Source organism: Anarhichas minor, unplaced genomic scaffold (genome assembly GCF_050575085.1).
Source record: "Anarhichas minor isolate MPS153535 unplaced genomic scaffold, ASM5057508v1 ptg000028l, whole genome shotgun sequence".
Lineage (NCBI taxonomy): Eukaryota > Metazoa > Chordata > Actinopteri > Perciformes > Anarhichadidae > Anarhichas > Anarhichas minor.
In genome coordinates, this window is record NW_027466474.1 from 6,817,108 (window position 1) to 6,841,636 (window position 24,529).

Consider the following 24,529-nt stretch of genomic DNA (forward strand, 5'->3'; position numbering starts at 1 on the left):
GTGGCTGAGCGTGCTGGAGGGAGGAACGGATGAAGAGGAAACGGAGAACAGACGAGAGTTACCGCTAACTGTCAACAAAGGCAAAAATGTAATTGGTGAGCAGGCTTCAAGCCCAGTGGCTAGTGTTAGGGTTGTGAACTGTTGACCCACGAAATCAGGCTTGGAGATAGATTGTGGTCAGTATCAAGTAGTTTCTCTCTTCAAATATTTAGCTTACAGGACTTGGAGTTTAAACGTTTCAAACTGACACTAGACAAGGATCCAGAATCATATGGTTTTTGTTAAAAACCTTAGAAACCTCGTCTTTCTTCTTGGCTGCTAAGGCCTATTAAAACTACAAAGTTTGCTCTCATACACAAGGAATATTGAACATTTTCAAATCCAGTTCACCTTGAATATCATCCAAGAGATACAACATTGATTCTGTTTTCTATGACTACGCTCCAAAGAACTAATATTTCGGAGCAAAGCGATTCCACTACATGTATGGATGAAACAAAAAACGACATCAAATAAGATGAAAGAGGGAACAAGCACACGCTGCAGAACTCGAAAAAATCTATTGTCTTGCCTTGATGAAAACAAAACTTGCTTGTGTTTACATTTGACTCCAAAACAGCTTCAATTTTTCTATATTTTCATCTGTGTGTGTGCATGTATGTGTACAAGAGCATGGCGCCGGGTTAATGGCTCACCTTTTACTGGTATTTTCTATATATATGCAAATTTACTCCACATCGTGTGAAAAATCAATCCACGCACCATATAAACGGCCCATTCAGCTTCCAAAAAGAGGCTCTTTTCAGTGGGAAATTGCATCCTGTACACCTATATTAGACTGGAAGGCTGTCAAGGAAACAATAGCCCTCTGCATGAAGATTGACGATATATTCCTGAAAAGTTTTCCCAGTGTGAAAAACAGCTGACGTCTTTAAATGCATTTGTATTTGTGCTCTAAAGGAGCCAACTGACCCGAAAGGCGCCGAGCCACTTTATCAGTAGCTTGCCAAACTGTATTAGCAAATGATGTTGTCCAAGCTGGCGTTATTGATTGTAGAGGACGCAGATACTCAGGTCAATACCGAGGTCTCAAAGGCATTAACAATACTGACAACTATCCTTATTAAGAAACATTTCTGAGCAAAAACAGCCGGCTGTGCCACAACAATGGATTTGTCTGCTGGAAAATAACATGGTTCGGACGTTTTTCCTCCTAAAACCAAAATGTCTCGGGAAGACACTCACGCAGCTACATATTCTGCCAGTTTGTGGCGATAAGATTGAGATAAAGAAAGACAAAGAGTGACAGACAGGATGCCTTGGTGGCGAATGTGTGTGTCCTGGTGTCTATGTATGCAAACTACCCCATGTGCATGCAGCTCCCTAAACCTGCAGCGGCAGCTGGGGCTCAATCTTCCAAATTGTCTGCACAGATTTCCAGCCGAGGGAAATACATTTTTACGCTTGATACAAAAAGATAATGCAGATGAAAGACTTGTTGGAGTTGTCTCTGCTGAATCATCCGTAACCTCATTACACACAGTAGAAGCAACTAACCTCGTTTTTTTGGGGACGACTCTGTCTCCCCCTCTCCCTTCCTTTCCCAATAGAGGTGCAAGGGGGATAAAAATAAGTGTGAAATGACAAAATGAAATCGACGTTTCAATATTTTAATCCCTAGATTGATTTTCCATTCCAGCTCTGGTGGCCTCAGTGCAAAAAGGGCCTCACTGCCGCAGCTCATGCTGCACGTTGTAGGACCATGTGTGCCCTCACGTTGGCTGCATTTATCCAGATGCAAAGGGACATTTCTCATAACCATTAGACTGAACTGAACTGCTCTGAGCTGTCAGCGGTGAGAATATAATGTTTGACCAAAAGCCATTAAACAAAAGCTGTCCTGCTCTAAGGACAGCATTCACCTTGGATCAAAGTCCGTACACCCGGCCCCAAAACACAACACATCCAGGAGGGCTATTTCCCACTTCAGCTGTGGATGTAGATGGTGCCATTAATAAAGCAGGACGGGTTTGTGATGTGTTACCATCGGCTTTTTAGTTATTCATTATGACCAGGTGTCAGGGGAAGAGAAAGGGAGACAGGAAAATACAGAAGTAAAGAAAGGAGGTGAAAAAAACACAGCGAGGTCAAAAGAAATCCACTCAAAAATAGATCACACGCCCAGAGAGAAAAACAAAAAGAGCAATAAAGTGAGAAGTGGGAGACCTTCATCAGTGTGACCCAAGGGAGGGGGTTCCTGTCCTCTATCTCGCACTCTCAGTCTACAAAGTCTATTTATACAGCGCTGTAATGTTTGGCATTTCCTTCAGGGGGGGAGAGTATGAGCCATTGTTTTCCTAGGCTGCTGTTCGATTGGCTCAGCAGGCTTCGAAATGTCGGAGGCTTGTAGCTCTATTTGTTCTATTAGTTTTATTCATCACTAATAAACATGCATTTGTTCCTTCTCGAGATGGAAAATATTGTTGATCCGAGCTCAGACAGACGTATGATGGATTGTTTTTTTTTACCCTTTGTGAAATATTGATATGAACATGTTGTAGGTTGCCGCTGTGTACTTTCTGGGAGAGGAAACCGCATCACAACTAAACTGTCCAAAGGCAGATCTGAGCGTGCAGCTGCAGCAATGATACGCAACACATTATCATTGGAAACACAGTCACTTGCAGTGGCGAGCAGTCACTCTAAACTTCAGGAGCAAACAACTGCACTGACAAAGAGGCAGCATAATAAAATATCACAGAAATATGTAAATATATTTAGCCAATATTCAAATATAAAAGCCTTTTGAAAAAAAAAAAGGGGCTACATCTACTTGGGCTGAGATAGAGTTAGCTTACATGCTCTCTAAAACATTTTCAATTATGCGTTTGTGATTTTAGAAAACAAAGACCCCCCCCCCCCCCCCTCCTTTAGCCCTGCAACTGAAGCTGACGCAAATCAATAGGTTGTTAAACAATAGCTGCCCAGCGTTGCCGGCATTTTAAAAATAGCCATCCCCCACAGCACTGCACAACCAAAGAGAATAATTGTGAAGGTTAACAATGTCTACTGCTATATCAATATTGAACTGAACCGATGGGCTGGAGACTTAATAAAAGAGCTCAGTCCAAGGTTTCTTTTGCTGGAGGCAGGTTCACAAGAACTCCTACTCACATTAATGACGGGTCTGGATAAAATGGCCAACTTCAGTGGAGGTATTATATATTTTAAGGAACGAATAGTGTTACAACATAACATCCTGCAAGGGCTCTGACAGACGATCTATGTTTAGCAGAGAGTCTTGGGAGAATATCAGAGACTCCTAGAGATCGTTGTAGCTGTAATCAAGCAGCAAGAGAGGAGCTGCTTTTAGAGAGGTGTTCCTTAAAGATGCCTGCCGGGTGGATGAGTGTGTATGATGAAAGTATGTATGTGCGAGCGCGAGTAAGTCGAGGAAAGAGCCATGTTTTTTCTACTCCTCTACCCCCATGACTTTTTTGTCTATGCTCTTTGCGGTGTAGCTATTAACGTTTCCCAGAATCCTGCAAACATCCTTGCAGCTCAAAAATATTTTTTCACGCCTCGTCCTGTTTACACCTACCCTCTCCAACTGTCTTTTTATAGTTATTTATCTCTCTCTGCCACCGTCTTTCATGGCCAATCCCACTACCTTTATTTATTTTTGTATCACAACTGCATCCTGTGCTGGCATTCGTACAGAGTTGTTCATTGTAGCTCCGTTAAATGGCCCAGAAATAAAGAGAGTGAGAGTTGGTAACAAGTTTCCACTACAGTTAGAAATCTTAATGAAAAAAATGAATGAAAACTATCTTCTAATGCAGTGACGTGTGAAGCAAGTTGGGTGTTTGTAGAATCTTCCATGACATCCTCGGATTAAAAACAAAAAACACAAACACTCTGCTCACATGTCGTGATGAAGTGAAGATATGTACAGTATTTACCCCCGGGTCACACCACCGTTCCTTTGGGCAGAGCTCACCACCCTCCACCACCTCCATGGCTCCTGTGTCCTGGAGAGGAGGAGGTGTGGTACACTCTACCCCAACAGAGAGACCTCTGGGGTGGGCAGCATGACGGCAGAAACCTGGCCTTACCCCAAGCTCCCGGTGCCAGCAGGTGAGGTCATGGGAAACACGTGCGTCGCTGTCGGAGTATACACAGGCAGCTGGCTGTTAACTCCAGCGTGGTGGGAGGTTGGACGCCTCCTCAGCTCAGCTGTTGCTGTTGGGTGGAAAAAGCCCCATTTCTCTTCCTGTCTGGGTGGATTCTCAGGAGTTAGACCCCAGTGTTTTGAGATTATATTTGTGTTTTGCACACGTCAGAGCAACAGGACAAGCTTAGGCCGCGATCACACTTTCAGTTTCTGTTCAGTTCACAACCCAAAATATAACTTTGTCTACATTTTTGTGTTTAGTTGTTTTGGTTCAAGTTGTTTTGGTTCAAGCTGTCCAATTACAAGCAAGCAAAACAAAAGGACTCTAAAGATGCTTGATCATGGGACAAGGTTATTGGCAGTCAGGAAGACACAATAAATCTCTACATCTTAGATAAAATTCCACTACGGCTCAACAAGGAGGACGAAGAATTTTTTATATTCTATTGGAAAAATTAAATTCATATCTTCTCTCCGTCTCTGCCTTCCCACGCTTTCAAAGCTCCTCTCATCCACACATTTCCTTCATCACCAAACAACACTATCTAACCAAACAACTGAATCAAGCCGTTATGTTAATGTAGTCTAATTCAGTGTAAATGTCAATATTCATTCAAAGTCGATCTCTCCTTAATAAACTAAGCATCTGCACTCCTTTCCTAAATGCACCTCCCTGCTAACTGACTGAGACTCACCTGTTGAGGCACATTCCTTCAATGTTGTTTAAGTTCAAATGACATTTTTCTGACCTCCCAAATAAAACTGAAATGCCTCAGAATCGTCCAACGTTGCGTGCATGCAGCTTTAACACGAGAGATTGTTATTGTGGACAATGTTTCTGTCCAAGGTGCAATCTGCTGCAGAGAGCTTCTTTGGCTGATTAAGTTTCAAATAGCACCACCTTCAAGCAGCAATACCAGACAATTTGCAGCCTTATGGGATTCCAATACACACTGATGCTGTGTAGTCTTATCCAAAGTCTGTGGACATTCAGTCTTCACCCCAGGGGAACACAGCCAATAAACCTTTTACCTATAACGAAGTAAAACTGTGTCAACAATTCACCTGTTTTGTGACACATCTTTGGAGCAAATGCTCCACGTGGTCATTTATTTTACGACACTGGAACGGGGCATGTCACGTGCATGTTCACAACACTTGTGTTTTACAAGTGCAACTGAAAAGGTTGGCACTTGTGCTCGATGACACTGAGAGACGGGAAAGAAGGAGACGAGGAAAGAAAGTAATGCAGAGACAGGGGTGAAATAAGTTATAGCGGTATTTGTCCTCCCTCTTTCTTTTAGTGTTTTGGGGTCTTCATGTGTTTCAGATTATTGGTTTCCAACTTCTCTTTCCTAGGTCAATGGGTTGTTGAATCTGAAATGCATGCAGCCTGTAGCCGCGAGCTAAAGCCTGGGCCTCTGCCTGCAGCTTATTGGCTTTCACTGGTTTACCTTCAGGGACTGGACCATGACATGTTCTCTGCCATTGCCAGTTTGTCATCTGAGCTGCCCCGGCCTCCACACATGTAAAGTTATAACCCAATAAGCAACGGCTCATATCATGTGATCCATTGCTGGCACTCCATGTTACAGAAGACATCGTACAGAATTTGGCCTAAAGTATGGTTTGCATTAGTAAGCAACCTGCAGTGAGTCTGTCAACGTCCCAAGTTTCCTTCCTAAATGGGCCCACAATCCATTTCTTTGGGTCATAACATATATAGCTTGGATTCCCTTCAGAAGACAGTCAAAATCCTGCAAGCTCAGTTTCTGCTGTGAGATATTAGTCTGGAAAAGATCCACTAAGTATCGATGGAGAGAAACAGCATTCTTCAGCATTCCTCCCAAATGTATTCTCTATAGTCTATACCTTATTATATGCGAGCTCTGCTCAGAAAGCACTGCTTGCCAGTTGACCAGCTGGGTGCCACTGCTCAGTCCCAAGTCTGAACTTTTCAGTTCAAGCTGCAGTGAGGTGGATGTTTAACACCCAACCACCATCACCATAAAATCCCATTAATATTGTTTTGTTTTTTTTACCAGAAAGAGAAGGTTAGGCAATGTGTTGCCATGCATGACTCTTTGCTGATCTACATGCAGTGTGAAATGTATGCGGGAGACAGGCTATGCAATGAAGAGATCAAAAGGAGTCTGGAAACAAAAACAGGAGAGAATCTGTCACACCATACATCCATCCATGCCACGTGTGCCTCGACTCCCACATTCATCCCCTTGATCCATTCTATATATCGCATAGAAACCATTTCCTCTGCTCATGAATGCTCCCCATTAATAACTTGGCATTCTGTTAGTTGCAGTTTTTGTACACTCCATAACTAATTACTACAGCTATCACATATAAATTGCATGCATAATGCCACCTCCATCACAATAATCATAACTGTGGATATAAAAGTGAGTCATTTCTTTCACTGAAAAGGAGATTTAAATTGTCTTTGTATGACTAATATAAACAATAATATGGAGGCATTTACTTATCTCCACTGCTGACTTCCGCTCAGGCTAAACTGAGTTGCCAGTTATTGCCAATTATTTGTGACGGCCTCAGTCTATTGCAGGAAGTACGTTGAATGGGATATGCGATTTTTGTTCTCAATGTATGATTTTCAACAGGATGAGTCAGTCTCTTCTAAAACAGTGGTTGGTTTGCTCCCAGGAATCACTCTGTTTTGACACTTCTCATTTAATATAACTAGAGCCACACTTCCTTCTTTGCTGTGCCAACTCTTGTGGTTAATAAGAAGCTCGTTACAGATGCCTGTTGCTTCGTTGCATATGTAGATATATTTTTTGAACGGAGCTTTCTGTCAGTACAAACGCAATGGCAGCTGCTTTACACAGCTCAGACTTACGCAACAGCATTCCATACTGTGATCATACCAACTTCAATGCTCCAAACATATCAGTTTTGTACCCAGCATAAAAGCATGGCCTCGTGGGTATTGCTGCTATTATAAAAACAGACAAATCCAAAGAACACAATAATAACACAAACACTGAAACCTAACACAGCATATTCATATACAGTCAGATGATGTTGTGTACTAATACAAATATTACTGGAAGCAGTGCCAACTTCAGACTGTCTCAAAGTTTCATCAAGGTAAATGGAAGACTGGAAAGACCTTTTAATGGCACTTAGAATTAGACGTACGACTGATTAAGATGAAAAAAAGTTCTACCAACCTGGGCTCATTTCTAAGCTGCTGAACAATATACTTTATTTTAAAGTCTTCAAGGGCTTTTGAGGACCTCGAGTAAAGGCGAGGAACACAATATAATGTACGATCTAATAAGAACCTGCAGACACCATGATAAATCAGCAACATGGCACAAGTCACTAACTGTAACAAATGGCCAGAGGGCAATCTGAGATATATGTTCTTTTAGATATTTTAATTAGCACTGTGGGATGGAAGGACAGAATAAGACCAATTACATGTCTGCTGTTTTAGTGAAGTGCTGTGCTGTGTTATTAACACCCTCTTATGGTCGGATTGTTCCACTCACTGCAAAGAACGTCAAAGGATCCAAAGTAATACTTATTATGTGTATTATTTTCCAGTTCCTTTTTACAATTCTCATTAAAGAGAAATTAAAAGGCAACTGTTTTTCCTGAACCCGCCTTTTACAACCCAAACCATGACTGCAGCACGACATCCGGCATTAAAGCTTTGTTTGTAATGTCAAACGTATCTCCCTTGATCCATTAAATTCAATGGGACAACAATGTTTCCTTAAAGTCACCAGTGTCCCTTAATCTCCTTGCTGTCTTTGTTGAATAGACGGAACTTTACGTACGGAACGCCAAACCAAATAGATTAAAAGCGGGTAAAGTAGACGGAGTGAGCTTTGCAATGTGCCTTAGAGCACTGACAGGGAACAGCACCTTTTATTCCTCAGAGGGAGAGAAGAGAGAGAGAGAGAGACTGAGGGAGAAGGAGACAGATGATTGATGCATGGATAAACCAAGAGAGGGAGAAATGAGAGGGAGGGAGGATGAGAGAGAGAGAGAGAGAGAGAGAGAGAGAGACCACAGGAAAACAACCCTAAAGATAGACAGTCAGGAAAGAGAATGTATGACTTCTGAAGGTATAAGTGGCAGCCTGGAGCATTGACTCTAGTTTATTTGAGATGGAAGCATACATGAGTGTGCCGATGTGTAATCGGCCTGATGAGCCATGTTGTGTAATGGTACGAGACGGGGCATCTCTGAGGCTTTATGGCAAAAAAAACTATGACTACTACTACAGTGTACTTATGGGACACACAGGGTTGATTGGGTTTGTGCTCTTAGTCCACCTTGCCGAGGTTTTGCTTCGCTCAAACAGATGGCGGCGAGAGAGAGAGAGAGAGAGAGAAAGAGAGAGGCAGAGTATCAATCTGGAAACAGGACTTGAGATTCAGCAAAGAGCCACTGATTTAAGTAAAGGTTAGAGACACACAAAAAGCAGCTCACTTCTCAAGGTGCACTCCGTTCATCTCCTAACAAGGGTGCTGACCTTCCTCGTTAATGCTGCAAACACTTCAGCACGCATTCAAAGCAGCCCAACAACAGGCATGTTCCCTCACGCTGTCAGCTGAGCTCAGCGGGATCATCACAACATAGTTCAACACCGCATGAGCCGAGTTATGTGCAGCGACACTTCAACACTCTGCTGACAACTTTGTGCATTTCATCACAATTTGACAGGGTATTAATTCTGGGGCACCGGCTTACTTCTTTGATGTCACCCGGTGGCAGATTTGTTTTTGATTTTTAAGTCAGTGTTCATTGCTTCAGACCAGTCGAAGAAAAACAAAGGAAAGACTCTATGTAAAAACTGCATGTGCATTTCTGTCAAAAAATAGACAAAGACATCTCGACTCTTAAAAGGAATACAGGAACATTACTGTGGAAAATACAGACACAATCACAACAAGTTCACTGTCAAGTTTCAAAGACGCACCTCAAAATCTACAAAAATGTGACAAGAACAGTTCAGGCCACTGCTTTTCTGTTGGAAGAATGAGGATGCCATGAAGATGCTTATATCATTCCCAACAAAACCCTAATAAAATGTAAAAAATTAATGTAAAAGGTGTCTGTTTCAGCTCTCCAACTGAGCCTAAAACCCCCCAAACACAGGCAGAGGGACGGAGCTGTTTCACATGCTTTAGCATGACAGTAACACATGAATCTAACTGCTGAATCATTCAAACAACACGAGTCTGCAATCCTCTGCGCAGCAGGGTAGCCGACACAAAGTAGGGTCCGGGACTCATGGTCCTACAGTTACAGGGGGCTTCAAAGCAAAATGTAAACAATTATGTAATTTTACTAAAATAACTGGAAATGATCCCAGTGAGAAAACCAGTTGATTTAAATGTGTCACTGTCAGCACACGTTTATAGAGACAGAATGCTGCTGTCTAATGTGGCAGCTTACTAAACCAACAACACAAATCTGTCCATATGTGGCAAAAATATCCGATTGGCTTCGCGTGTTTTTTAGACATGATTAAACACACACACACACACACACACACACACACACACACACACACACACACACACACAGAGCACCAGGTGTCTAAGTTTGAGCATTATACCAGCAGCCGACTTCAGAAATGTCCGTCTGAATCTGGTCCATTCAAAAGATACGACAATTCCCAGAGGATGGAGGAAAACACAACAACCGGTCCCCGTTTCTATTTCCCGTGCGCCTCTCTCACCCCGGCGCCACAACTAAACCCTGAAACCCACACAGAACCAGAACCAGAACCAGAACCAGACACGTCTCTGCGCGGAGGGGAGGGGTAGTAGACACCTACCAGCTTTGCATGCCGAAGTCTCTTTTCTTCTGTCATCTTGAAAGTAGCCCAAAACGAAGTTAGAAGAAACACGGGAGAAGCGGACAGACAGGAGGGTTGGGTACTGTAGAGGACTCCCTTCTCCCCAAGTCTGCGCAACAAAACCAAAAAGACCAGCCCGGTGCGTTCAGTCAGCGGGGCTGCACCGCTCCGCTAGCGACAGCGCCCTGCAAGCGGAATATTCAACTTTGGAAAAATGAGAGAGGGAAAGAGACAAACAGAGCGAGAGAGAGAGAGAGAGAGAGAGCGCGCGCGAGAGAGAGAGAGAGAGGGGGAGAGAGAGAAGCCAGACAATCACAGGAAAGCGACTCCTCCTACACACACAATACAAAAAGCAAAAGCCAGCAGATAGAGCCGCGTCAGTGCTGACCAGTGCCGGCCGCGTTACTCCAAACTGAAACGACTTGCTGTCACCATAGCCTAATAACTCCTGTGTTGAGGGGCAGCAGACCACACGTCACACTCATGCATACAGTTGATTGGATAATCGCCTATAAATCGAAGGGCAAATGTTGGTGACAGCAGCTATGGACTGGTTTACGGCTTGTGGAATGAAGTTGCCTGACAGCAACCAGCGATGCTGCCTAGTAGCAAAAGTCACACGATGAGGTCACACATCACCTCCACAGAGAGGCAGTTAAGAGTAGATGACAGCAGTTTTCCAGCCTGCATGACGAGTCAATTAATGACCACAATCCTCTTCATTTTCTTGTGCTGGAAAATGATGCAACCGCGGGTAATAAAGCAGGCCTCAGATATTAAAAGCCCTGCGTTGTTCATTAGCCTACTATCAATAACTAAAACAGGGAGGTAATACTATGTTCAATTGCAAAAGAAAAAAAGACCCAAAGGCAGCAATTAAAATATTCATAGATTCAAATTTGGGTTTATAATAACGGCGATATCGCACTTTAATTTCCTGGATAAATTACATGATTACATGATTGTCTCTGTGTCTGTGTGCCATAATGCCTGTGTGTTTTAGTGTGAGTGTGATGCTACTACATGACACAGTCAGTCTGTTACTTAATGGTTGTTTATACGTCCCACATTTTCATTGTAGTACTCCCATCGAATTTCTAAAGGATAGCACACACCGGAGACATCCTATACTACCAAAAATATATCAGAGAATCACGACGACTTTGTGCCGAGCAGCGGGTGTGATGTCTGTGTCTGCAGGTGTGTGTTCTGCTGCTTTGGTGTGTGTGCGTGTGTGTGTGTGTGTGTGTGCGCGCTTGAGAACGGTGCAGAGGTTAAGAGGTTTTTGCAGAGCTTTCCAGCAGACTGCTCTTGTGTGCTGCTGCTGCTGCTCTCTGCCAGCCTGCCCTGCATCCATCCGACCTAACGCTGCCTGTAGTACCGTTCCTTCTCCGTGCATTGCTCTCTGCATCTGCCCCGCAGGTAAACTGTGAGTGCCTTATGATAACAGACAGATGTAATGTAATATTGATTTAAATGGTACTCAAAACTGATCGCATACTGCTATAGGCACCGACAGAGTTTAGGAAGGTCTATTTGACATTTCAACAAACTGTATTAACAGTGTGTAAGAGACAAATTATTTCTGACTTTTTGCTTTCAAAAATGACTCACCACTGGTCATGTCAAATTATCAAACATCTGACATTATCAAAGTCAGAAGTTTATATGCATAATCCCAATAAACCAACCTTTACTGAAGTCACTTTTGAGGCATCACTGGTCATTTTTATAGATCAAAAGTAGACTTATTGGACACTGAAGTCATACAGTCAGATTTCGGAAGTATGAAAAACATGGATCTAATATGGAGCTTTAATTTTCTGCCCTGACCCGATTGGTTACGACCTGATCCGCTGGGTATAATATGAATTACTACGTTTTCATTAGTGCATCATCACCTTTAATTAAGAATCATTGGAACATAGGAAGCGGATCCTCCTCAAAAGAGTCTACCCGAGAACGGATAAACCAAACACTGGCTCTGGAGCGGGTCCTTTCGCGTTTTTTTACGTCACCTGAAGGCCACGGAAAGTTCTCCGACAGGCTTGGAAAAGGGAGTGGTGAGCGGAGGGGTATTCAGTCGGTTGCAATCTGCAACCTCACCACTACATATCATTAAATCCTACACACTGCTCCTTTAATGTATTTTTTAAATGTCATCTTTTACAGTGGAAATTTGCGTGAGGGCTTTGGGCCAAAACTGCTGCAGTCATTCAGGGTTGTGCTTGGACAGAAGCTATGCAGGTCATAGGGTCGGGCCCGATTTTTCGGCCTGATCAAAGCTCTAATCTAATAGTTTACCAGCGAGTCAAATGAGCCTCCAGTGTAGTAAGCATCAGTGGCATGAAGGTGTAACACAGTAGCTGCTGTGGGTAATTAGTGCCAGACGAGGTGTGGCCCGACAAGCAGGTGTGCTCTACAACTGTCAACAAGAGCCACCCCAAATCGTCTGTTTCTTTGAGCTTACTGTTTACTATATTTACCCGTCAGCCTATATTCAATACATCTACAAACACATATGTCATGCCTTTTCTTGTCTTGATAACCGTTTGTGGATACCGTCTTTGGCAAACCCTGTCTTCCTGTCTGCAGCTAAATCGGCCTCCCAGTGCGCAAATCGTTCTCTAATGTACATGAGTCTATCTGACAGATAGACTCATGCTTGTCTGTGCTTGTTTTTCCACCAAAGATATTGGGAAATCTTGTCACTGTGAAACCAAGGTGGTGTTTCCAGACATATTTTCTGTGTGTGGTTATAAATTGTTATTGGGTTTGAGCAAGTATGTATTAAACTTGAATTCCCACCGAGGGTATTTTGGATCTCAACAGGTCTTTTATGCTTTGAGCCTGACAGAATGGTTGGCTGATTGACTGCACAGATTTAGCCTGGATCCAGCTCCAGGCATCCACCAGTGTTGTCACTCAGATATCCTCACTAACCACGTGGACATTGGATTTTTGCGACTGCCAATAGTGAAGGAGGCAGCCTCGGCCTCGTCCAGGACTCTAAATGAACTCAGTCATCTGTGGTGCTGGACAGAGAGGATGTATGTTAACTTGTAGTTTGTGCAGAGCAACCACTTGCTGCTGTGCTGTAATTGGTCAGAGGTACGTTATTGATCATTTTGATGGCAGTCCATTCCATTTCTTTTTTTCAGTCTTTCACGCTATCTTCAGCCAGTGAGACTCACTTGCTACTGCAATACTAGCTGGTCATTACACCATACTCTATGTGACTATGGCAAATTTAATTTAAAAATCCAAAGCCTGCAAAACCAGTTCAAGTAGTCACATTGAGTCTGCCGTTACGCTCACATGGAATACTATGGCATAAACCTTCAAGTGGAAGGTTGTGTGCTGTTACTGTGGGTTGTTAAATGTTTGTGGCATTTGGACTTTAATAGAACTAAGATGGGATGCTTTACCCTCTGAAGTCCTTAAAGTTACACTTAAACGTTGTGTGCCTTTCTAACTGGTCACTTAGCCAGCTGCAAACTATCTACTGTAGCATAAAAGTGCCCAAAATGTCCTCTGTGCTGCTGTCGACATACTACCTTGAGTAGAATCCATAAACAGGTCAAATCTGTGTCACATTGGTGACAGGATCAGATCTAAAGCAGGTATGAGAAAACTAAATCGTAGCTGGCAGTGTAAAGCAAACTGAAGACACGGTGACCTCCTCTGATGAAATAATGGTGTGTCCTTTGAATGACAACTGCTCTGTGTGTGTGTGTGTGTGTGTGTGGGTGTGTGCTCAGTGGAGGGAATGCCCAGACTTTCTTATCATAGTCCCATTGCCTTCTTCACCCTCTGGCTCCACACCAAGACAGGCTGGAGCCGAACACAGGCTGTCCACAGACACAGAGCCAAACCTGAGGAGGGACTACTACTGTACAAAACTTAATTATTATTTCATTAACAAAAAAAGCAAAGCCTGCAAACGAGTTCAGGTAGTCACATCGATTCTGCCGTTACGCTCACATGGCATATTCTTTCTACTGCATACATATATCCAACACACCCTTATCATCACAGAGGCGTATCTAAGCTGCTACCACACCGCTCACCTGAAAGCTACACTGTTACTTGCTGCTACTGCCGCTGGAGCTCCTTGTCATGCATCATTTTAAAAAGGCCCACATCAATCTCAGCAACCTGTTGAGTCCACCCGTTGTTCTTATTTCTCTATTTTGTGCCTCCTAGTGTTCCCGTCCTCCTGCCTGTGACCCATAAATAGATCTCAATGTGTCATCTTGAAGGATGTCTTATTTCCTTTAAAAATGCATGTCGAGGAGAGAGGAGTCTTACCGGAGGAGCTATGAGCGAGGATGCACGGGTGTATCCTTTGCAGAAGACGTATAAAAGAGGTGTGACACCTTATGCCATGTCGTGAATTGAATTAAAAGCAAATGTATAAGTTGTTATGAACACCGTTATGCTCATCTGACAGAGATCATAAAAGACAGCGGCAGGCTATATCAAACACAATGGACAGATGAAGCCGGCCATACTTCATAATTACCTGACGTCGCTTTAAAATGACGGCCCCAAAGCCCCGCTGTCTCATTTTGTTTACAACTGTTGCCTTGACCCCTCTCTACTCGTGTCTCTTCCTTGCCCCATCTGCTCGCATCTCAAGTGGGAGGGATTAAGACAGGAGGAAAGGAATCGATGACGAACTCTCAACTTAAGTTGGGAACATCAGTTTGACATGCAATAGCTTCAATTGTCACAGCACTTGAAATGATCTTAAAAAAAAAGTCAATTGGGAATCAATACATTTTGTCACAGGTTGCTGGGACACTGACTTACTGTACGGCAACATTAAATTGAAGCAGCGTTTATTTGACTGTATTTAAATAAATAACGGTTCCCTTAGAAAACAAAATACATGTTGAAAAATGTGATGAAAAGACAGAATGAAAGACAGAATGAAAGACAGAATGAAAGACAGAATGAGGGCAGGCATGAGGACTGAAGCTGCTGTCGACAGAAGACAAACCGGCCACTGGAGACTCGGCCTCACTATTGTGCTACAGTGGCCCAGGCATGGGTAATATTACATATCAAATTACCATCAGTGCCAGTACTTTAACAATGTGTGTGTGTGTGTGTGGTTGCGCACTTAGAAATACACGACAAATCACCAACACCACCACACAGTGTGTGTCCAGAGGAAATGCATCAGCTCCTCTCTTCCTCTTTCCTCTCCCAGCCCACAAATCATCGGGGACTTATTGTACAGCACCAGGCTGTCTGTGTGCTGCAGCAACATGAAGGGATCGGGGAAAAACACTCGCAGCAGAGACATGAAAAAACCTTTGTTCCCTTCGGAACGGAGCAAGTTTTCGACCGAGTGCAGAAACCTCAAGAGGGTGATCTGGTATTCTGTGCCTGCATGCGTCTCTAACTATTGTGGTGTGATAATACGTACAGTCCTCAGTAGCCGTGGCAATCATTTTATTTCACTCCAATTTTATTGAGCTGTAATCAACAATTATTTGATTACAAATCACTCTCTCTTAACCTGGTGAGATAGCTGGGAGGTGTACCATGGCACTGTGAACATTTTGAGCCGTCTCACGTTCATTTGGCAACAAATGTTTTAGTAATCCAACATCGCTTCATGATGCACTTAAAACAACCTAAATGTATTTCTCCATGACTTTAGTGGGATAAAATACTACAGGTTGGTACGTACGCTTTTAAAAGGGGTTAAAAATGTCATCCTCTAGGCCATGCTTTTCTTCATTTTAACTTGATTCCCTCATAAACAGATCAATACAATACTCGGAGGGCAGAAACAAGCAAGTTGCTGGGTGTGGCATCGCTCCATCAACTTTCCATTAGTCTCGCCATCTCAAATCTGATATTTTTTGCCAATAGAGTCAGACTGCAGACATTCAGTTTTCACTTCAACCTACACAGACAAAAACACCATTCATTTTTTGTATTAGAAAATAATTTAAGTGGAGAATTGAAAGCACTACGTGTTGTTAAATGTTGGCATTTTTACTTTAATAGAACTGAGAGGGTATATATGCTTTACCCTCTGAAGTCATTAAAGCTCAAGTTAAACATTGTGTGCAATTCTAACTGGTCACTTAGCCAGATATAAACTATCTACTGTAGCTACAAGTGCCCAAAGTGTCCTCACTGCTACTGTTGACATACTATCTTTAGTAGAATCCATAAACAGGTCATATCTGTGTCACATTGGTGACAGGGTTAGAGCTAAAGCAGGTATGAGAAAACCAGATTGGAAGACATGGTGAACCAGTCTGATGAAATAATGCTGTGTCCTTTGAATGGCAACTGCTGTGCCTCCTCCTGTATGTGTGTGTGTGTACGTGTGTGCGTTTGTGTGTGTGGGGGGGAGGGGTTGCGTACTCAGTGGAGGGAATGCCCAGACTTTCTTATCATAGTCCCATTGCCTTCTTCACCCTCTGGCTCCACACCAAGACAGGCTGGAGCCGAACACAGGCTGTCCACAGACACAGAGCCAAACCTGAGGAGGGACTACTACTGTACAAAAAAAACACAAAATGATGAACATACAATGTCCACTTTACACCTGTTTACGCATTCCTCATTAGGTCATTTGGATGGACATAGCAGCAGGTTAGTGGGTGTTTGTCACCAACAGCATAATCTTCATTTGTGAAATAAGAGAGACACTTCTGTACACCACTATACAACCCAAGAAATGAGAATAATATCAATTAAAATTGCTGAAATATATTCAGATAAAATTATCCGACTAATTATTTGACCTTTGCAGCTGAAATACGAGCTTGGACTCATTGTACACACCCAGGACACATTGACAAATATAAACAGTGATTTAAAGAGCTTTTATAGCCCCTTAACACCATTTGTCATAATTAAAGTGCTTATCTAGTCAGCAATGTTTCTAAAACATAATTTATATGAGATAATATTAAAGAACTGAGATGCATTTAGGGGCTTTGGGCCACCTCATTAAGATTAGCAGACGAAAAACATGCACAACCAATTTGTCAAAAATAGTTGGATATCTGATGGAGACTAGAGCTTTTAACATTAAGTTAATCTGCAGAGTACGAGCTCACTATACGTTGAAATATGCAATGATGTGTCAGTGCACCACCTAGAAACTTGAGCCCTTGCTATCATTTTCAGAGTCTGGTGTTTGGAAACATTATCGCTTTTGCCCACAGGGACCGCCAAAACCAACACAGAATTAAAGTTCCTCGTAGCGGCTTTCACAAAATATTATCACGACCACAGTGCGTATAAAAAAGTAAAACAGAGAGGATAAAAAGTCAGATGGTCAACCTTATTAGTAAAAATAATCAATCATAAATCCAAAACCAATACATATCATCACAAAACAGAAACACAATCCAGCACCAAGCATCCTCTTTGGAAGCCCAACCAATGTCTCCTGACATCATTGTAATACTCCTGTAACTCCAGCTGATCTGTATTACCACGGCTGCCTGAAACCTTCAAAAAGAATCTGGACTCAAATTCAGCTCTAAAATCTTGTTTCCATAATGTCACGTTTGTGTTTTCTGCTTGAGTAGCCGCCCGGCTTGGGAACACGAAGCTTGTTGTCAGATGTCAGAATCTTTAGGATCACACGAGCTGCTTTTATTCATTCACTAATGATTGTTTTGGTTTACCATAACACTGGTGGCCTCGCAGCACCAGACTGTATCACAGTCAGCAAAGTGGTTGCTTTTCAGAGGCTAGACCATGACTTGTGTGTGTGTGTGTGTGTGTTGCAGTTAGGTTAAAATACAGCCCAACTGGGACACATAGGCAATAGCTCTTAACAGTTAGTGGGTCCCCATACTGCAGTGGCGCTATTAATATTATATATTTTACTTTATAATGACCTAATGAACTGCGGGGGCGGATCTAAAATGGCTCACAGAAACAGCAGTGTGAAGCAAACGATGTGCAGAAAACAACCTGGGTGCGTGTGTGTGTCTGAACCAGACGTCACAGACGTGGTAGAGGGCAAGGCGTGGGAGTTAGACAAGCACAGCACTGAATTATTTGACAGCAACCTACAAACTTCCCCATATAGTTACTTCATATTCATTCTCTTATCTAAGGTCCACACATCCAAACAAGATGATTGATTTGGTGAACGAGCACACACCTGTTAACTATAAGAAAACAGATATGATTGAAATACAATTGGTTGATATGAAAGGTGCTAAATTACATTTTCAGAGCATTAATATAGCGGCAAACAACTATTGTCCTCGTGCAGATAAAGAGGAGTAGTGTCTACCTGAGCAGAGAATGATGTCGCTCTCCCTCTATGTGTGTTGTAACGCGAGCTTCTCCTTTCTCAGCCTACAAATATTACCGATGTAAACTATTTGGAAGTCGATTCAATTTGAGAGTGACAGCTGGTTTCAGTGTTTTTGATGTGTGGCAATGGCACTACGCTTCTGATTACATTTGGATCACGGATCAGGCCTTTAAAAGACATTCCAAAATAGAGTGCTGCTTAGTATTGGTCAATTATGCAGATATGGTCAATTATGCAAAATGAGTATCTCACATCCCCTGGGTACCACGGAAGTCGTTTAGGATTACAGACATTTGGAAGGGGCTCACTCACCTTATCTCTATCACAGTGGATCAATAGGACCCTCCTGCTAAGCACTTATAATTTCATTTCCCCTCTTGCAAAGACGTTATGCTTCCTCACAAGGAGTGGCTGCTAAAACCTGGGACTCTCCGCATTGCATTTGTTGGAGCCATAGTATCTTATTCTCCCCTGTTTGGATAGCTCTACCTTGTAAAAAAATTGAGTGGTTCTCAGACTACCGGGTGACATGAAGGGAGGCTGCACTGAGGACAGTTTCGATGACAGATGACTGGAGGAGAAGTGCTCAACATGATCAGTCACTGTATATACTTCATGTGCACACACACACACACTCACACTCACACATATATATACACTCGCATGCATACTTCTAACGGCACTGGAGCCACCATAAAAAAGTCCCCTTATGATTTTTTATTACATAGCCCACACACACAACAGTAGTCCCATGCAAAAAAAGCAAACGAGAATGACAAATTATGTATGATACAGTCAACTGTACTGAACTAATCAGATCTAACACGGCAGCTTTGGAATAAAAACATCACTGGTGCACAGTGGATAACATTACTTGTGAACATATATGTGTGTGTGTGTGTGTGTGTGTGTGTGTGTGTGTGTGTGTGTGTGTAGACACTGCTACCGCAGCAAAAGGCAAAGAAACCGAAGTGGGAAAGATAGAGAGCCTGTGAGGGAGACTGGAGACATAAAAAGCAAAAACACGGAGGAGGCAGAGAAAATATGGGTCAGACAGAGAAAGACAGGGAAGGCTCAATGTAAATCAGAAAGTGTAAACATGTACAGGCCTAATCTCATTATCCCCCGTCCTCCTGGGTCTGCGATGGGATGCTTGATTAAAGCAGGAGATAAAAGAAAAGAGGTAGAGAACATAGACGGGGGTGGGAGGGAGGAAGGGGGTTGAGTATATAGAGAAGAAATAAATAGTGATTAAGGGAAAGTATGGAGCCGGCATCATGCGTGGTTAAGACTCTACACAGTGCGGTGTATGCTAGGAGCTGTGCAGCACTCATTAACATAAACCGAAGGATGGCAAAAAAAATGTGTCTGTAGCATATCGAATCTTTTTTCATGCAAGCTTTTGGCAAATTGCATGAGATATGATACAATAATACCTCCTCTGATTTACATGTTCATATGTGAAACCATTCAAAGCACGTGTGGACTGAATGGATGTGCGAGGTATTTGTAGAAGAGTGTGGGTGCTGTAATCATAATTTGTTCCTGAACGACAAACAAACAATCTAAATATTGTAAAAATGAAAACATATATGAAGCAAACCAAAAAGAATACAATGGTTGCAAACCCAATCGGAGTGGAACCTGCATACCATCGTCCTTGTCTCACTGCTGCCTTCTTTCAAATGGGGACTATCAAGGTCAACTGTAATAATTGTTACACTTAGTTTGACATCAAAATGAGGCTAATGGGCACATTCATTCCTGTAAGAAGATAACTGTCAATAACAAAGTATCAAGCGCAAAATACAGTAGACGTAGTAGTAGTAGTAGCAGCAAAGGGAAGAGTTATGTATAATTCAGACCTAAGAGATGAGCAACTGAAAACCCCCACAATCTTTTCCTCAATTTATTATTCATATTCAGCACGGATTGCATGTCCCACTCAACTTCTTCAAATTGCTTAATTCTTCTTTTAGCAGCAAATGGCCTCATGATTTTTTTAAAAAGGGTTTGAGGCATGTTGTCTTGTCATGCGCATCATACCGCATGTGCACTGTTTATGCACTTGACCTGAACACCTCCCCTCCGGCTGAGGTGTGGTCCCATCTATTTACTTGAGCTTGAGGAGCTTTGAAAGGAGGGCGTTGCCGAAGAGACTGGAGGCTCAGTGGATTATCACGTGTGTTAACAAAGACTGTCAAAATCAATAATTCTTCAAATTAAGTGCTAATCATTGAGCAAACTCTAAAGAACGAAACACAAAGGCGCTGTGATGGTTTTTCAGTGCAGCGCTGCCATGAATGTGCAGGAGCAGCAAGGCTTAGCCAAGTTATTTTCTGTTCCACATCGACAGCCCAAACACTAATCTAAAACTTGTTTGTTCCCATGTTGTCTGGTGGCCTTGTTGTGGAATACTTAGGCTGACATTGATGCACCAGATAAGTACTCTTACTGCTCTGTAAACATGTTTACCCATTTGCCACAGGATTGTTGTTTGCCGCGACGATTCATTCCCCTCCATTTGCTGCGGTATCATCTCATTGTACTACAGAAGAAAAAAAAGAAAGGGGTCCGACACAGATACGAGCTCAACAATGCATTTTGTATATTAAAAAGATTCTCAATCTGAAGAGATAAATTGCTACAGAGGATATTAGCATCAGCAAGGACATAGACTCAGATATGGTGGTTCAAAATGGCAAAACGACTGCAACAACAGGTGTGTGCTACCAATTGTTCATTTCACGCATTAGCCATAAAGTAGACACGTTGAGCAGAACAAGCTGTATTTTGATTCAAGTTATTTCTCAGTAAATTCACTAGAAACAGTTTGAAATGAATCTCATTGGACTTTGGCCGACCTTTTAAAAGTGCATTTACGTCCCTGACATTATCCCGCAGTACAGAATTCCCCTTGATATACACGTTTTTTAAATGAGTAGAAAAATTAAATAAAGTGCTCCCAGTTATTGAGTGTGGGCCAATAATGCAGTGGCATTTCACACTTGAGATATTTTCTCATACAGTTAGCGCAGACACCATGAAATAGCCTATAAAAGGTGTTGTCAAAACACGCACTGCGTCCCGCTCCAAAAACCTGCACGCAGTGCTGTTGAAGTGCTGCTGCGGTAACGGTAGCCATGTCCAATGACAGCTCGACCTGAGGTGTTGGCAAAAGCCTTGCTCTTTGGACTGCCCTTCCTCTCCTCTTTATCTCCTTTTCCCCTCTGCTCTATGAAATGCTGACCTCCTCCCTTTTCCTCAACCTTTCCTCCATATCTACTCCTTAACATATACAGTTCCTCAACCCTTCTGCTTCTCTCCTGCTGATTCCTGTGATTCAGTGGTTCATTATTGTCTTCACACCTCCTCCTCCTCCATGCCTTTTTTCTTATCCTCCCTCTTTCCCCTCGCAATCCACTCTCCTCCTCTCCATCACTCAGAGGAACAGCGGAGCTCTTCATCAAGCAGACGTCAGGCATCTGTCAACAGTCCAGGCCAGTCTCGGCGCGATTGATTTTTGGCCCACCTGCGTCTTTCGTAATGACCAACTGTCAGTTATTTTAGTGCCCGCACTGCCTCCCCTCAGTATCTCCCATCACCGCAGCATCCAGAGGTTAAATCTCCCAGCTCAGACCTACAGTGCATTATCTAGCTTGTCTTCAGACAAGATTTATGTAGGTATACCAAAGATCCCCCGCTTGTCCTCTTTCCAATCCCGGAGGACAATGCTATCACGATGTTTATTTCAAAGAAACAAATCGTTTACATTCTGACGGCAAACACGATATCTCTTTTATGCTTAAAGTTTCCAATTATTCCCAGGCAATGACTTTTCTGACAGAAGCTAATAAATGTATGTTTGGGCCTGCAAGCACAACGCTGGGTTTTGATTTGGTCCAGTAAAGGCTTGTAAAACAGTTTGGAAGCTGAGGCAGCAGACGATTTTGACGAGAATAAAATGGTAACTGGAGAACTGCCACGTAGTGGAGCACAAGCAAGACCCATCTCCTGTGTGGCAAGCCAATACCATTTCAATTGGGGAATCAGCACATCCTATCGATTAGTTTGAGTAGAAGGAATTTGTCATGTCCATGTGTTATTTCCATGTGTTATTTCCATGTGTTATTTTCTCGAGATAACATGTTTTTCCTCAAGATCAAACTTCTCTTTCACAGAGACAACAAATGTTACTTGCTCTGCTCTTTGATCCATATGTTTCAGCATGAGGGAGAGCAGCTTGCTTACATTGTAGCAAACTGATAAAAACATATATAAATAAGTTCGGACATCAGCGCTGACTTGATCGGGCGCTGAAGCCAAACAAGCCATATAAAAGTTTCACCTTGAGGGATGAAGTTCAGTGGATTTTGTTGAAGGCACAAGATGTTACTTCTTCAACTGAAGCCACACCTCAGTGTGAATCCGAGACGTCAGGTGATGAAAACATGTCAGGAATGATTTCAAAAACCTGTTCATGTCCCGTGGCGATGCCCAGACTGAGTACGGATGTATGAGAGGAGCTTCAAACTGGAAGCCGAGTAAAAGCAGGGCCACGTCGCTTCCCCTAGCTGCACTCACCTGAGCTTCTTTGATCATCTACAGAGACCAGGTGCCACTTCCGGATCTGATGTAAGGCATATTTTCAAGATCTCACTCTCTCTTTCTCTACGTTTGTCTCTGGTAATCTTTCCTTCACTCCTTTGCCCTTCTTTCCCTCTCCTTCCATTGCCCTCTTTCTCTCCATCTGCCTGGCAGGGACAACTGAGTGCCCATGGAGAGCAGGGATGCAGCAGAAGGCATCTTTGAACGAGAGCTTTGGCTGCACACCTTTCATCTAGTGCAGTACCTGGCCAAGGCAGGCTGCAGGGTACCTCGGCTGTCAGAAGGCACAGCAGCAGAGGAGGGAGGAGGGATGAGACAAGCGGAGAGGAAGGGAAATGAAATGAAAAAAAACTTGCCTCTCTGTTATTAATGATCTATTTATGCTTTTGCCAGGCTCATAAAAGAGGGCATAAATGAAGATGAGTGAGAAAGTGACATCAGAGGAAAAAGATGGAGAGCAGAGAAGGGGGAAGTCAAAGTGGAGCAGAAAGATGAGAGACAGGGAGACCCTTGTGGCTCATAGAGGAGAACCAATTTACAAGGGTACTGCCAACACAGCTAGTTGGGACTCACTCTTGGGACAGAATGGGTCGATCATTGGAAGTACCTAAGTTTGCATAAAAAGTTGCATTCCTGCTATATTTACCACTTAGCATAGAAGAACAACACAGGGAAAAAAGAGTGGGTCATAGACTGGATTATTAAAAGGGCATGGTTTTATGATTGAGCAATTTAAAAAATTTGAATGGGCTGTATCGTAAAGCATGGGAGTGCACTGAAATGATTGCGGTTCATTCAAAGCCTATACTAAGTGCAGCATGCAACATCACAACTTTGGCAGCGTGTGCATTATCCCAGAATGCACTGCTTGGCCTATTGCATCTGCTGCAGAGTGTTCCTCCTTGACAGGCAAAGACTGAGCACTCGGAGAGTGTCTGATGTTCCTCGACAAAGAGAGGGCAGAGAGTAAATGTGTGTGTGTGTGTATTTGAGTGCTTGTGTGCGTAAAATCCTTCAGAAACCTCTCCAAAAAAAAACAGGCTGCATGCTCCTTTTGGTAAGGCACATAATAACTCAAAAGCCTCCCATTGACAGCCGTTGTCTATAGCCGTGAAGGACTGTGAGTTTGACAAATGGATTCTCTCATAGCTGTTTACCAGCGTATAGGTTCTGCATGGGAAAATCAGGGAGGAATAATGCGAGGCAGGTCTGTCCTTAGTCCTAAATGACACATCTGGGAGCACAGACAAGGATCATTACCGAGTCAGACCGTGTTGACAAAATGTTGTTTATATCAAGACATGGCCAGCCCTCTCAATTGTCTGTATCACACAACAGAAAATGGAAATTCATCTTTTAAGTCAGCAGGTACTTAAAGTGTAATCTGTTCCTGAGAGGCCATCATTAAAATCAAACAATGCTCGCCAATAGGCCGAAGCCTGGCTTCAATGACTTTTAAATGAGCCTCGATCTAGCCTTTTTCATATTCCTTTTCTCTCTCTCCGTCCCTCCTCCCTTCTTTATCAAAGATAACCTTGATCAAGTTCATAATAGACGTAAATGCTTCACATCAAAG

General features: G+C 42.9%; 1 protein-coding gene across 1 annotated transcript in view; it reads right to left on the reverse strand.

Moving 5' to 3' along the window:
• Positions 1 to 24,529, reverse strand: part of mid2 (midline 2) — a 103,505-nt gene that overhangs the window by 76,510 nt on the left and 2,466 nt on the right. Inside the window, exon 2 of the mRNA XM_076103633.1 lies at positions 20,821 to 20,893. Coding sequence (XP_075959748.1) covers positions 20,821 to 20,884 — 64 coding nt within the window. The 5' untranslated portion in view covers positions 20,885 to 20,893. The remainder of the gene's footprint in view (positions 1 to 20,820; positions 20,894 to 24,529) is intronic.